Source organism: Bos grunniens, chromosome 22, assembly GCF_055505025.1.
Source record: "Bos grunniens cultivar Pamir isolate PY7600 chromosome 22, Bosgru_T2T1.0, whole genome shotgun sequence".
NCBI lineage: Eukaryota > Metazoa > Chordata > Mammalia > Artiodactyla > Bovidae > Bos > Bos grunniens.
The window spans coordinates 6411895-6428339 of NC_141186.1; the positions used below are offsets into that span (position 1 = coordinate 6411895).

General features: G+C 35.1%; 1 protein-coding gene across 2 annotated transcripts in view; it reads left to right on the top strand.

Annotated features, from left to right (window-relative positions):
- Nucleotides 1-16445, top strand: part of STT3B (STT3 oligosaccharyltransferase complex catalytic subunit B) — a 102197-nt gene that overhangs the window by 68810 nt on the left and 16942 nt on the right. For both annotated transcript variants that reach the window (XM_086365642.1, XM_086365643.1), the window contains exons 4-8: nucleotides 2268-2333; nucleotides 3953-4052; nucleotides 11682-11780; nucleotides 12769-12915; nucleotides 14000-14048. In XM_086365642.1, coding sequence (XP_086221768.1) covers nucleotides 2268-2333; nucleotides 3953-4052; nucleotides 11682-11780; nucleotides 12769-12915; nucleotides 14000-14048 — 461 coding nt within the window. The remainder of the gene's footprint in view (nucleotides 1-2267; nucleotides 2334-3952; nucleotides 4053-11681; nucleotides 11781-12768; nucleotides 12916-13999; nucleotides 14049-16445) is intronic.

Below are 16445 nucleotides of genomic sequence, written 5' to 3' on the forward strand. Positions count from 1 at the left end.
TCACTGTTTGTTTTTCTTGGATCTTCTTCCTCTTTGTTTGAATTCCAGTTCTATCATTGGAGTTGTTTAAACCTCCTCCATGTCTATTTCATCAGTTATAAAATGAAAGACAAGTGATACTTAACTACACATCCAAATTTGAGGAAAAAAAATTATTTATTTAGGTTTCAAACACTGTAATGGATAAGAAGCAAAAATAAAATCCTGTTACAAAGTAAAAAAAAAAAAAATTACCTCATATGGTTTAAATAAGCTAATTCATGTAAAGGTACAGAACATTGTAGGAACACAGAAACGGATGAGTCAATGTTTGTTTCCATTGTTACTATCACCAAAAATAGAGCTAATGTGGATAGAATAGTACTTAGAACAGTACTTCTCACCATATTGCAGCCTATAGTCCTGTGCCTTGGTAATCAGCCTTGTCCTGAAACTGTATTACTTGCAATCACAGATCTGATTTCTGTCTGTATTATCTCTTGGAATTATTTCTTTTCTGGAATGCCATGTTATAGAAACAGACAGTTTGGAGTGGCCCTTTATGTCTGACTTCATACAGCATAATACTTCTGAGAGTCATCTAAGAACATGGTATCTCTTTTTATTATTTTATTTCTCAGTTTTTGCTTTAACTTTTCTAGATCATTATATTAGTCATTTGAGATCATCTCTTCTAATGTAAGGAATCTTCCCAGGTGGTGGCTCAGTGGTAAAGAATCTATCTGCCAGTGCAGGAGACTCAGGAGATGCGGGTTTGATCCCTGGGTTAGGAAGTGGAAATGGCAACACAGTCCATAGGGCTGCAAAGAGTCAGACACAGTTGAGCACTCATACACTTCTAATATAAGCAGTTTCCCTTTATGCACTATTTTAACTTCACTGCACAAACTTTCTTTGAGAAATAATTTACATACTATAAAATTCAGTCTTTCAAAGTATACAGTTCAGTGGCTTTCAGTATATGAATAGAGTTATAAATCAAACTTCCAGATTATAATTTTCTTGCTTTAAAAATTTTTAATATTTTAATATATCCCCTCCCCATTCATATTTCAGAATAGGACCCATGTTATCTTACCCTGCCCAAAGGGAAACCTTTTCAAAGTTGGCATGGTTTGGGGGAGGAGATCAGAGTATATTTTGGCATACATGTGCACTGTATTCCGAGCAGTGTTTCAGAACACTGAATTCTGAATTCTGAGCAGTGTTTCGTAGTCTATTAGAAGTCTCAGGCAGCTCGAAGTGCTGTGAATTGGGAATGTTTTCTCTTTTCTTCCTCTTTCCCTTCCTTTTTTGTTACAATTTCCCCAAAGGTTGATGTCACCTGTGGTTTGTTTAATGTACTAATAGAAGACCATTTTGAAAATAAAGAATTCCTTGAAATAAGCTCTGTATAATACTGTTAAGTTGAACTTCCTATCATATCAGGACATAAAGATAGCTCTTAATACAGGATTGCTTATAATGGGCCTTATGTCTATCATTTCTTTAGGACCCTCACTTGATTCATCTTAAAGATGACCCATTGCTCTTGGCATAAGTATTCAGAGCTTATGCTTTTAAATTTTTAAATTATGTTTCTGAAGGTGCTGATGTATTTTGCTCTTTCAGATGAACATATAAACTCTTTGATTAGTTTCTTTGTAGATCATAGACATTTGTCAACTTTTTAAACCTTTGTTTACAGACCGTTGTCTTTCCAGTTGAGAGTAATTGAGAATCTTACTGACATTAGGTCTTCTAGAAATTTAAGAATATAAACTTAATGAAGATGTTGATTGTGGTGTCTTAAAATTTCTAGTTTAATTTGTTTTCAAAAATGAATGTTCATAATTAATATTTATATATAGATGATCACATTCAGATGAAGAAAAACCACAGATTAAGGTGTTAGGTCTAAGCAAACCTGCCATATAAAAATGTAGAGTTACTAAACAAATTTATTTTTTAGTTAAAAATCTTAATTTGTTGATATTAATCATTTTAAGATAGAAAATAGAACAAATGGAGAAATATACATTGTTCCTTTTGATACTCTTTTTACTAAAAACTACATAACTTAAAAAAAAAAAATCGAAGCTACTCCTAAAATGTCTGACTACTGTCCAGTGTTAGTAAGTGGATCTAAGTATCTGTGTAATCTCATTACCCATTTTAAAGAATAATTTTCACTTTTTATAATACAAGTTTACTAAACACTTAACCTTTTTTCAATCAACAGGAACATTTATAAACATTTTTATATCAGTTGCTTGTTTGTTTTTCAGGTAAAATCTGTAAAAACTGGGTCAGTTTTTTGGACGATGTGCTGCTGCTTGTCGTATTTCTATATGGTAAGATTTCATACTTGAAACTGAATACATGAGGTCTGAGTCTTTGGCAACTAGACCAGTGCCTTCTCTTCTCAGTCAGGGTAGTTCTCCACTTCCTTTCTCCTGAAGTCTTTAAGATCTTTTATTTCATGCATTTTCTTTCCTTACTACCACTTTCTTCCCTACTCCTGTCTTCAGGGTCTTGTATGGACTTCTACTTTACGGGTGATGGAGGACTAATACTTAACCTCTCAAACAAAATTTGCAGCAAGTGAACACAAAAATTTTCTTTCAGATGTACAACTTTTTGTAAATAATGATCACATTCTCTGGGTTAACCTGTGAACTACTTGTCTAATTTTTTCAACAGGTTACTTAAGATTGGAGTTCAGTATCACCTCTTTAATCTCCTGCCTTTCTTTTCATACCACAGCCTATATGGTTTTCTTATGCTGAAAATTAATGATAATCTTAGGTAACTTTTTTTTGGTTGTTAAACAAATGTCATGGAATTTGTTTCCAAGTTATCCATGCCCCTTTTTAAGTGGTTAAAGGTTAGGACATATTATGTACCTAATTAATGTGTCCTAGGCACGTTATGCTCAGTAATAGCAAACTTACTCTCTTTTGAGTTTAGACTTAAATTTTAGAAATAACCAGGAGTCCTTCAGGTAGAACTGGAGCTCAACCAGAGGAATGTTGTTTTTTGTGAAAAAATAGCACATGACTGAAGCAGTAAACTGATGTTGTTATATGAATTGTAAACAAAAAGCAATTTCTTATATAAGTAGTTCTGAAATATTTTAGACAGGGATAGATTGCATTGTTAGAATGTATGTTAATATATAGTCTCCTAAGGTGACTGTTGATTCAAATGGTTCTATCAAGCTTTTCATTATTAGAGCATATGTAAGAACTTGATCTTGACAGACCTTATTATTGTTACTGAATTGAATATTCTTAAAAAATAATAAATAATAATACTTTAATCCTAAAGCATAATCATTAGGATCTTTATTAATTTAGACCAGAACATACTCAACTGTCTGATAAATAGAATTTTTCTAGCTTTGTGATACAGGCTAAACATTAAACTGGGATCCTGGTTTGTATCCATTAGTAGGAAGAAATTTATACCCAAGGTAGCACCTTTTATCTTGAGGATCACAAAGCATATCCAGATCATCAGAGTATTCCTTTTAGTTGAGGTGTTGACTGATGTTAACATCCATTGTTCTTACTTTCTGTGAAGTCTCTTGCAATGTATTTACCATAAAAAATGGGGGAGAGCAAAGGGTTTTTTGCCTTTAAAAGTTTATGATATGTATCCTAAAGTCTGTATCTCTGTGACAGTCTTTTTATTGCCAATTCACAAACTGTTCTCAATGTTCTTAATAAGTTTAATTTGACCATTCCTCTAGTGGATATAAAAAAGTGTATTGGATTTATGGGATTGTGTTGTTTTAATTATCAATAAAAAAAAGTAGGTTATTTGTATGTTATAGAAAAAATAGGTTATTTTGAAGCATCTCAAAATTGCTGAAAATCCTAGTGTTTATGTTTAGACTTTTGTGGCAGAATTTATCTACTTTAAGAAGCAAATATGTAAATTATTTAACTTAGCATTTCTTTACTCATAGGTCTCTGCTTGGGGTGGTTATGTGTTTATTATCAACCTTATTCCACTGCATGTATTTGTGTTGTTACTGATGCAGAGATACAGCAAAAGAGTCTACATAGGTAAGTGATTTGACTTCTGGTATCTGTCAACTTCTAAGAGGTGTTTTGTATACATTCTTTCATTGTCAGACATTTCTGTTTTGGTATTACCCATGAGTAATAAACCTAACTTTACAGTGTTTTGCTTTTTTGTATTCATAAGGAGGGTTAGGCATTTTTACCGAAGTGTGTATTAACTTTTCCTTAATGAGTTTGTTTTATTTTTGTAGAAATAAGTCTTGATTTAATATTTATCAGCCTTTTTTTTTTTTTAATTTGGGGAAATGATATATACACACTATAAGCATACTATTACACTATATATACACACTATTCTAATTCACCTTACTCACTGTAAGAGACTGAGCATCCTTAACAGTTTAATAAGCTTTCGAAAGCCCTTTCTGAATAATACACAGCACAGTGTCTTAATCCATTCAAGCTGCTGTAACAAAAATGCCACAGACTGGGTAGTTTATAAACAAGAGAAATTTATTTCTCAATTTGGAAGCTAGAAAGTCTAAAATCAAGGCACCAGAATGCTCACATTCTTCTGAGGGCTATTTTCCTGTTAGCTTGATACCATCTCTGTCTCCACATAGTAGAAGGAACAAGCCAGCTCTCTGGGGCCTCAATTTAAAAGGGTACTTGTTCCCCGGTGACCTCATTATTTAATCACTTCCCAAAGGCTGCCTCCTAACACCCTTTCCTCGGGTATTGGGTTTATAAACATTCAGACCAGAGAGTAGACTGAGTATTTTCTTTGCAAGATTTTAATTTGCTCTACAGGTTTTAGAACACATCTTTAGAATAAGATGCTTAGTAATAGATGGTGTCTTGAATCTTAGAACTCACTTTCTATGATAGAGACAGAACTTTTACAGGTTGTATTAATCACAGAGAAGTTGTCATCTGAAACCAGTGTCTTTATAATAAAGTAATACAATTCTATTATAATAATGTTGGAAAACATTAACAAAAATAATAAAGCTGTTTGCTTGATTAAAAAACATAACAGTTTGGCAGTTTATCAAAAACTTAATGATAAAGTTACTGTGACCCACAAATCCACTCCTTGGTATATACCCAAGAGAATTGAAAATTGCATACTTACACAGAAACTTGTAATGTTCATAGCAGCATTCGTTATTCATAGTAGCCAAAAACTGAAGACAACCCAATGTCCATTAACTAATGAATGGATAAAGTGTGGTGTATCCATACAGTGGAGTGTTGTTCAGCAGTGAAAAGGAATAAAGGTGATACATGCTACATCGTGAACCTTGAAAACATTGTGCTGAGTAAAATAAACCGGGTACAAAAGGCCATGTAACTATGGGATTCTTTCTGTATAAAATGTCCAGAGGTGGCAAATCCATAAAGACAGCAAGCAGGTTAGAGACAGAAAGTTGGTTTAGAGGTTGCCAAGGGTTTGGGGACTAGAGTGACAGCTTATAGATACGGGTTTCTTCTGGCGGGGGGGGAGGGGGTGGTGGAATTGTTCTAGAATGAAATAGTGGTGATAGTCACACAACTTTAGTCACACACATAACCACTATAATAACCACTATAATAACCACTCAGTGGTACATTTTAAAAGGGCGGGGTTTTTTTAGTATGTGTTATATCAGTTTTTTTAAAAAGTTATAATCTGCTGATTAGGTTTATACCCACTTCAGCATACTTTATAACAATCACCACTGAAATAGTACATATATATATATCAGGTAGTTCTTATACACAATGAATTGTCCTAAGTTCTTTGCGTGTATTGAACTCATTGACTCTTGATAACCTCACCTTGAGGATAGGTCCTGTTAAACAAGAGAAGACAATTTGCTCAGGATCATGTAGCTAGTAATGGAGCTGAAGCCTAAATGTAGATATTTTGGCTCGATACCCATGATGCAAAAAAATCACTGACTGTATTGCCTACCATATGAATAAATACCTTACTGTAGAAATATATCAACATGTGATTATATATCTCGTTACCCTGAAAACACTGTTAGCCAGCATTGGAATCCAGAAAAGACGACCATGGATTAAACAGTAACTCCGAACTTTTTGTTTTGAAACGGTATGAGGAAAAAATGTTTTTAAATTAAATGCTTATGGGGAAGAACTAAGAGTTTCTTTGTTTAATTTTAAAAATGTAGGGCCCTAAAAATGTAATGGTCAGGAGAACAGAGTTAGGGAGAAGATTGAGGGATAGACCTTTGTGAAATGCCCCTGAATCAGGAAGAGGAAGAAGAGCTAAAGAAAGTGAAGTTAGATTAGCAAAGTCTAACTTCCCTACCCTCCTCATTTCTATTTAGCTCTAGAAGTTACCAAAGAGCATCGTCTTACACTTTTAAATTATATTTCTTCGTTCTTTCTGCTATCCTATGCTTGATTTCATTTTAAGCATCAATAGTAGGTATATTTTGCTATTTTAAAAAATTGTCATTGTGTCTCCATTCAGATGTTTTGCACAAGTCACTTCTTCCTGCTTTTACAAATAGAGCTTATAAAATAGTAGTTTAAAAGATTCATTCAATACAGTTTATAATGAACCACATCCTTGAGAAAGAAAAATTATTTTTTCTCTTGTGTATCTGTTAGTCATTATATTTCTTTCTGCTGGTCAAGAAGAATCCATGGAGGGTTTTTGTTTGTTTGTTTGTTTTTTGTTGGGGGGGATCTTGTAAGCTATAATTCCATGTACGTTTCTTCCCATCTTTCACTCCCTTTATTTATCAGCATTCACAGTAATCAAACAGTAAAATATCTTTATTAATCAAAGATTTCAACAGTCTTGTAAGCCTTTAATCATATTTATTAATAATAAAGCAAAACTGGTTGAGTTTGGAAGTATTTTCTGTTTCTTTTGGTTAGTGCTGTTGTGGTTGAGAGAGAAGTATTTTGCCAGCCCTTTCTATTAAATATCACCCAGGAGATAGAGCGAATGCTAAGGTGATTTCATGGTAGATTAGAGTTAACTAGAATATAATATTCACAAAACCTTTTCTAACTTTATTTACATAAAGGGACGTACAGTAGTATTTTAAAAGCATGAAGGGTGCTGTCAACTTAAGTTGCGATACTTTGTCAGGGAGAAAGAAAATACTTAAAGATTACTTTGGGGAACAGCAAGAGCTTCTTGAAAACTGGGCATTTCTTTGGTACTTGAATCAGGCCTTTTGGTGCCTTTTATTTTACAGACCAACTCATATGTGCACCTTAAGCTAAGAACAGTGGTTTGTTTCTTTTCTGTATCAATCTAGTCCCACCCAGTACCCTTGGGAAAAAAAAGTACTGTAAAAGTGAAAAGATGTTTAGGTTCTGTTTTAGAAGATTACTATTTGTCCCAAATCAAAGAGATTTTCTTTGCTTACAAATAAGCTAACAGACTTTGTATATATCTTCCTAATGATAATTTGAGGGGAATTCTAACACATTGGAAGTTTGATCTGCAGGAGAAAATTGCTGGTAACTATACTTCCACAGGATGGCAGTGTGGTAACATTGTCATGATGTAATGAATGATTTACCACACTATTGGTCTTGTTTGTTTCCTTAGAACTCACTACTTTGATGGAAAGAAAGCTTTATTCTTCTGGTTTAAAGGGTAAAAAAAAAGTAGGTTAAGATAGATGGATAGAAGGTTGTGAAGATGTAGACCATAGTTTGGTCAAGTTTCAGAGTCTGATGGAGAACAATTGCTCTGTGCGTGTGCTGTTGAGGGTTCTGAGAATGTCAGAGAATGGTGCAGGTGGTGTTATGTGCGTCTTCAATGTCCAGGTCAAGAAGCAGAGCTCTCGCCCTCCTTTAAGTTCTTACAGAGCCAGGGTTTTTTCCACCAACGTTGCATGTACTTGCTCCATTGTATTGAGGTAATTTGTGTACATCTTTGATTTTCCAAATTGGATATCTGATTCTTAGAAGGTCGGATTGTATTTTTAGAATGTCTTGACCATAATAGAATATAACTTAATATTTGAATGAACTAAAGAGATAATTTTAAAACATATGGTACAAAGACTCGAGAAAAACACATTTTCATTTTGCATTGGAGAATGGTTTAAGAATTGAGGGTTTACTTCACAATTTCTACTAGTTTCACTGTTTCTTAATATGTATTTTCTGTGTTTTAAAACATGGGTTTGTAAATGGGATTTAAATTGAGGTATGGTGATGTATATCTAATTTTACAGGTTCAAGAAGAAGGGCAGTATTAAGCAAGATAAACTTGAAATTTTTTTTTTTTTAAACAAAATTCAGCTGAGTGCATTTTAAGTATCTAATTGGCTTTATTAATGATTCATAAGTTGGGCAGCATCACTATTCTAGCCAACTAGAAAGGAGCTCCAAAGAACCACTGTAAGGGAAAGATTTTTTATAGGCAAGACAAGGAATTCATAACCAAAAAAGCCTTTCAGGCTTAGGTAACCTACTTGTGGGGGAGGGAAAGGGTCTTTGTGGCAGATTCCCTCCTCTTTCTTTGGGCAGTGGGGGTTAGAAAGAATTACCTCATTTATGCTGACAGAACATTCCATGCTGACCTAGTAGAATAGTATTCCTGGGGAAGGTTGTGACTACAGTTAGGATTGGGTATTGAGTCTTGAATTTCAGCACTACTGACTCCATCTGGGGCCTTTAACAATGGAAATATTTGTGTGTTAAAGAGTACTATGAAGTAGAACATACATCCCTCTATGTAAACATCTCAGTATCACTGATCCAAAAAAGATAAAAATAGGGAAGACATGAATCAAGTTCTTTTAAAAGAAGATGGTTATCTTCGGATTATCGCATGTATCACGTTTATTAGCTTTGAATCATCAGTGTATGTAAGTAGGTATAAATGAGGTTAGTTTGGGTAGAGGAATATTTATAGGTAAAATATTGTTGAGAACATGTCTGTTTCTATTAGTTGAGATTTGTTTGACACTAACTCATATTTACAAAGTAATGTGTTTGCAAGTTAAAGTCCCACCTGGCCTTTTTTTTATGTTTCTTGAGATTGAGTTTCTTTTTCTTGAACCCATCTCCATCACTTTTTTTATTAACTTGAACTCTAGTGTACCACTTCTTTATAAAGAGTTTTCTTTACCTAATGGCAGTGAATGCCTGTGTAGCTTCATGAAACCACTGAAATGAGAATATTAGCAGATTTAGTCTCTTTTTGAATATACCTGGAAAAGTAGAAACAGTTAACAGATTTTCTTGGGCTTCAAAATCACTGTGGATAGTGACTGCAGCCATGAAATGAAAGACACTTGTTTGGAAGGAAAGCTATGACAAACCTAGACAGTATATTAAAAAGCAGAGATATCACTTTGCTGACAAAAGTCTGTCTGGTCAAAGCTATGGTTTTTCCAGTAGTCACGTGTGGATGTGAGAGTTGGACCATAAAGAAAGCTGAGCACCGAAGAATTGATGCTTTTGAGTTGTGGTGTTGGAGAAGACTCTTGAGAGTCCCTTGGACTGCAAGGAGAGCAAACAGTCAATCCTAAAAGAAAATCAATCCTGAATATTCATTGGAGGGACTGATATTGAAGCTGAAGCTTCAGTAATTTTGCCACTTGATGTGAAGAGCCAACTCATTTGAAAAGACCCTGATGCTGGGAAGATTGAAGGCAAAAGGAGAAGAGGGCAGCAGAGGGTGAGATAGTTGAATAGCTTCACCAACTCAATGGACATGAATTTGAGCAAACTTCAGGAGATAGTGAAGAACAGGGAAGCCTGGCACATTGTAGTCCATGGAGTCACAAAGAGTTGGACAGGACTTAGTGACTGAATAACAGCAGTTCTTCAAGGTCACAAAATGACCATGTTCCCATTTTTTTTTTCCTAATTCGGCCTGCTTACTCTTTGTGCGTCTACACAGACTGATTTGTAAGAGAAACATACTGGTATTTGAACAACATCAACCACAATGGTTGGCAGTTCAAATATATGTGACATAGAATTTCTTGTTCATATTTACTTTATTGCATTTGCGTTCACATATCTCATTGAGAGTAGTTCTAGTCCAACACTAATGTGTCTGTGAAGAAAGCTGAGCACCGAAGAATTGATACTTTTGAAATGTGATGTTGGAGAAGACTCTTGAGAGTCCCTTGGACTGCAAGGAGATCCAACCAGTCCATTCTGAAGGAGATCAGTCCTGGGTTTTCTTTGGAAGGAATGATGCTAAAGCTGTAACTCCAGTACTCTGGCCACCTCATGCGAAGAATTGACTCATTGGAAAAGACTCTGATGCTGGGAGGGACTGGGGGCAGGAGGAAAAAGGGATGACAGAGGATGAGATGGCTGGATGGCATCACTGACTCGATGGACGTGAGTCTGAGTGAACTCTGGGAGTTGGTGATGGACAGGGAGGCCTGGCATGCTGCGATTCATGGGGTCGCAAAGAGTTGGACACAACTGAGCGGCTGAACTGAACTGAATGTGTCTGGAAAGTACATTGTTGGATGAGTTTGTTCTGCAGGATCCTCTTGACAACCAGTTCTTTGTTAGCTTGAGGTCATCAGAAACTTTATACATTGGTCCTTCCTATTACATTTACTTAAGCTTCTTAGCCTTTTCCTAATACTGTAGTCATCTCTGACCAGACAGCTTGGAAGGCAACTTAACATTTGAAATGTTAACCCATAATTTACCTCAATAAGCATGCTTTCTCAGCTGGGATAAAGAGAAGTATATGCTGTGCTGTACAGTGTGTAGCATACAGATGCGTCTGCTGAGCCGTTCTCTTGCAGTCTTTTTTTCCCTAGTAGAGTACTTTATTTGCCAAGCAGTAAATATTGACTATCCTTCATAAAGTGATGTGTATAATAAGCTTTTTAAATGGAATATTTTTCACATTTACTTATTTCAGAAGAGTTTTAACTTTTTTTCAAAGTAAGTTTTAATTATGACTATTCCAGATATTTTCGCTGTAATGATCTGTGAACACCTTAATGCAAAAACAAGTCCTTCATACAAGCCGTAACCACTTCCCAATTTGCCTATACACTTAGGTTCATATAAGCCAAGAATACTACATAGTATATTCAGTGCAGAAAGCAAATAAGTTTCCTTTATTAGATCCTAATAAATTTGTAACTAGTCTGTTTTATGACTTGACCTCTGTGCACTTAGTTCTTTTATTCTTTAACAATAGAAAACCTAGTAGATGGACATAAAGTTTCTTTAAACTGGTTACATTACTGTACAAAAATATTAGGAGATTATAAAAAGGTTGTGAAATACTTACAAGCTTTTCAGACTGCAAGCTACTCATATAGGATAATGATAAGCTTTCATTTGGTAATGCATACTTTGTGTTAATGCTAATAGGAATGGTGTTTACATGCTTATTGGGTCATGTCAACAATTGTTAATGATAGGTTGAAAAAATTTGATTCCATTTTCAGAAGAAGAAAACAGCACCAGTCTCCTTAAAATAATACTTTTCTTAAATGGCAGAAAAGAATTGTATGTTTTATAATGTATGGTTGATTAATCATCAAATATGTATCAAATAGAATAGTCACTTCAAAATTCTATTAAAATAAGTTGTTAAAACTTTGCTAAAAAAATACATGAATCATGTATATATTTATGTTTGAAGTACTTAATGGTAATAGTGAATTGTCCTTGTTTCCTATTTTGTCTTTATAGCATATAGCACTTTCTATATTGTGGGCCTAATATTATCCATGCAGATACCTTTTGTGGGATTCCAGCCAATCAGAACAAGTGAACACATGGCAGCTGCAGGTAGGAAAAATATCTATGTTCTTTCTTCTAAAGAATCCATGAATGTGTGACTGGTCTTCAGTGGAATGAAGGGTTCTTTTGGGGTTTTGTTGTTGTTTCTAATTTTCATTGTATTAGTTCTGAAACATCACCACTGTAAAATATGACAGAATTTATTGAGACTTTCTGATATTGGGCTTCTGAAAGTGCCTGTCTTCCCAGGTATGACTGTTTTGAGAAGGTAAAACATCCTTTTTTGCCAACACTAATTTGCTTTGTATAAACAAATATTAAACATTTGCTTTGTATAAACAAACATTAAATAGTAATGTATCTGTATACTGAGTTATTATACCGAGTTGTCATTTTACCAAATTTAGATGGAATGAAACATTTCATTTTTATATTCTTTACATCTCACTAAAATATTTTATCCATCCCTACTAACTAGAATTAAAAGAGCTTTTATATTGATTATAAAGTCACATAATTCTCCCTAAAGCAGAGCATTTTGCCATCATTAATCTGGGTCACAGATAACAAGATATAATGAAAGATCTGTGAATAAAACTTTTTATCAGAGATTCCACACAAGGTCCATGACCCATGGAAAATCCGTGGGTAGTCATTTTGTTTGTAGCATTTTATAAATATCGGTATATTTAACTTTGAGATGATGATGGTCCATAGCTTTTATCATCAGATTTTTCAGTGAGAATCTCGAACCACACACACCCACCCCAGCTATGAACAGTAACCATATATTGTTGTTCAGTCGTTAAGTCATGTCCCCACGGACTGCAGCACACCAGGCTTCTCTGTTCATGTATTAGAAAAAAAAAATGTAACAGAATTTTTTGGATGTATTAATTGGTTACCTGTCATTTGACAAAGGAAATGTCAGATCACTGAATTGTACAAGGTATTCTAAGTCTTCCAAATTAATGTTTCTCAATGTTCTTAGAAAAATGCTTTGTTGATTACTTATATGCACCTTCTCTTTAATTAGGTGTCTTTGCATTGCTGCAAGCTTACGCTTTCTTGCAGTATCTGCGAGACCGGTTAACAAAACAAGAGTTCCAGACCCTGTTCTTTTTGGGTGTGTCGCTAGCTGCAGGTGCTGTGTTCCTTAGTGTCATCTATTTGACTTACACAGGTAGGTGTCATCACCTGTCGGATGTGAATATTGTCTCTAGGTCATTGCAAAAGGTAAATTCTTTTGCAAATTTTGTACATGTTCCATTTATCCTAGTAGGTCAGCTATTGTTTCCTTAGAAATGGTATGAAAATAAGTCAAAGGTTCTAAAATCTGAACAGCACTACAAATTTCTTTCTTTTTTTAAACAATATATTTGTTGCTTCAGGTTTTGCTAAATCCACATTCAAGCATCCTTCTCTTGATAGATGATTAGGCCCAAAATGTATAAAATCCAAAGTTTCTGGTGTTAATGGCATAGGTTTACCCTCCCTAGTGTGTTATATACTCTGTCTCCTGCTTCTAAACAGCCAACCAGATCAGCTTTCAGTCAGCTTCTGGATTCTAAGTTACTTTCTTGTCCTGACTTTACCAGTCACTGGAAGCAAATCAAATTCTTTCTGAAGATATGTCAAATTAATGTACCAGCTTAGCTCATAAAATCATGAAGAATTCATTGACAGGAGTAAAAGGCATAAATGTTTAAAATCACCTTTATAATTGATCTAAATTTGGCGTACTGGACACCTCTCACTTTTTAAAATTATCCAGTGCTATCTTAATATCTCTACTAGTCAATTAGAGGTTTAAAAGAATCAGAAAGCTTTCTACAGTGTTGGTGTCATTAGCTTGTTGTATTTCTTTGGAAATGTAATGTCCATGGGTATTTTTTTAATTTGATCCCTAAGGCTCAGACAGTAAAGAATCTGCCAGCAATGCAGAAGACCTGGGTTCGATCCCTGGGTCAGAAAGACCCCCTGGAGAAGGAAATGGCAACCCACTCCAGTATTCTTGCCTGAGAATTCCATGGACAGAGGATCACAAAGGATCCATAGGATCACAAAGAGTTGGACATGACTGAGTGACTTAACACTACTACTACTGTATTTTATGTGATGACCAGCTGTGTGAAATACAGTATAACCTTTTTTTTAGGGCAGTTCTTTTAACATTAGCTTAAAATTAGTCCAAATAATCCGTAAACATAAAACCAATAAAAACAATGAAATGGCCAATGAATTTCCTTTGCATTTTTCCTTCCAAGGTTACATTGCACCATGGAGTGGCAGGTTTTACTCATTGTGGGACACTGGGTAAGTGCAGATAAGTTATTTGCCCTCATGTTATTTAAATATTCTTTTGTCTTCTTTATTGTTAATATCTCTGTCAATACCTGGCAACATTCTAAAATATTTAGCATATACCGGTTTAGTAAATGTTGTATTTTGTCTTTGTTATAATATCCGTTTGGAATTCACCTGTAGTTTGATATGTAAGTCATATTTCTGTTCTTCATGGGCAACTCCTTATTTTTGTTTATTAAAACATTTCAGGTAATACGTGCCATTTTAATGATTGATTTTTTTTTGTTTTTACCAATGTATTCAAAGTTTCCATCTGTTAGTAATATTTAATTTTTAACCCTTAAGGATAGATACTATGTTATAAATCCATATGCTATAGATATGAGAAAAAATTTAATTTTATTTAAGTTTCCTGGTGTTTTTTAACCATCAAATATGCTAGAGGATATTTGTTGCATTTTTTAAGAGTGCTTTTACGAGATGAGTTAATAAAAAAAATTTTTTTACATTAGCTCAATACTTTTTTTAACTCTAAAAATGTTTTCCTAAGGATAAGAAAATATCTCTTGGTGATAATTGATCTCTCTCCCTTGATTCTGCTATTCTGTTACCCCATGTGGCCCGATAAAAAACCTACCACATTTTATTGAACAGGCCTGCCCTTTGATATAATACCAAAAAGGCCCCTAGCCAGGCCTAATTAAAGGGCATAAGCAAATGATGTATGGGTGGCTGAAGCTAACAGACACATACTCCCGGAGATCAGCCTTTGCATCACCAGAGAGTTTGAAGGAAAAACCCCAGTTGTAGAAGTTAATTAATTCTGACTAGGTTAAAATTTTACTAGTCATACTTATTCTTGTTTTCAAACTTTACTTGCCCACTTTGGAATCTTAGGACATTTCAGAGAAAATCTGTCTTGTCCTTTCCATGTCTCTGACCAACCACCTCTGTGCCATCTCTGTGTTAAGAAAGGTATTGTCACAATAGGATATCTTATTCTATGAGTTATTCTGCTAGTCACATATCCAAAAGGTAGTCGAACTCATTGGTGCAAACTTAGGAAGTGCTTGTTCAGTTCAGTCCCTCAGTTGTGTCCAAATCTTTGTGACTCTATGGACTTCAGCATGTCAGGATTCCCTATCCATCACCAACCCCCAGAGTTTACTCAAACTCAAGTCCATTGAGTCGGTGATGCCATGCAACCATCTCATCATCTGTCGTCCCCTTCTCCACCTGCATTCAATCTTACCCAGCATCAGGGTCTTTTCAGATGAGTCAGCTGTTCACATCAGGTGGCTAAAGTATTGCAGTTTCAGCTTTAGCATCAGTCCTTCCGATGAATATTCAGGACTGATTTCCTTTTGGATGAACTGGTTGGATCTCCTTGCACTCCAGGGAACACTCAATACTCTTCTCTAACACCACAGTTCAAAAGCATCAGTTCTTTGTTGCTCAGCTTTCTTTATAATCCAATTCTCACATCTATACAAGACTACTGGAAAAACCATAGCTTTGACTAGATGGACCTTAGTTGGCAAAATAATGTCTCTGCTTTTTTAATGTGCTAAGTTGGTCATAACTTTTCATCCAAGGAGCAAGTGTCTTTTAATTTCATGGCTGCAGTCACCATCTGCAGTGATCTTGGAGCCCCTAAAGATAAAGTCTCTGTTTCTACTGTTTCCCCATCTGTTTGCCATGAAATGATGAGACCAGATGCCATGATCTTAGTTTTATAGATGTTGAGTTTTAAGTCAACTTTTTCACACTCCTCTTTCACTTTTATCAAGAGGCTCTGTAGTTCTTTACTTTTTGTCATTAGGGTGGTGTCATCTGCATATCTGAGGTTAATGATATTTCTCCTGGCAGTCTTGATTCCAGCTTGTGCTTCCTCCAGCCCAGCATTTCTCATGATGTACTCTGCGTATAAGTTAAATAAGCAGGGTGACAATATAGAGCCTTGACGTACTCCTTTCCCGATTTGGAACTCTTGCTTTTTCGATGATCCGGCGGATGTTGGCAATCTGATCTCTGGTTCCTCTGCTTTTTCTAAATCTAGCTTGAACATCTGGAAGTTCATGGTTCACATACTGTTGAGGCCTGGCTTGGAGAAATTTGAGCATTACTTAGCTAGCGTGTGAGATGAGTACAGTTTTGTGATAGTTTGAGCATTCTTTGGCATTGCCTTTCTTTGGGATTGGAATTTTCCAGTCCTGTGGCCACTGCTGAGTTTTCCAAATTTGCTGGCATATTGAGTCCAGCACTTTCACAGCATCTTCTTCTAGGATTTGAAATAGCTCAACTGGAATTCCATCACCTCCACTAGCTTTGTTCGTAGTGATGCTTCCTAAGGCCCACTTGACTTTGCATTCCAGGATGTCTGGCTCTAGGTGAGTGATCACACCA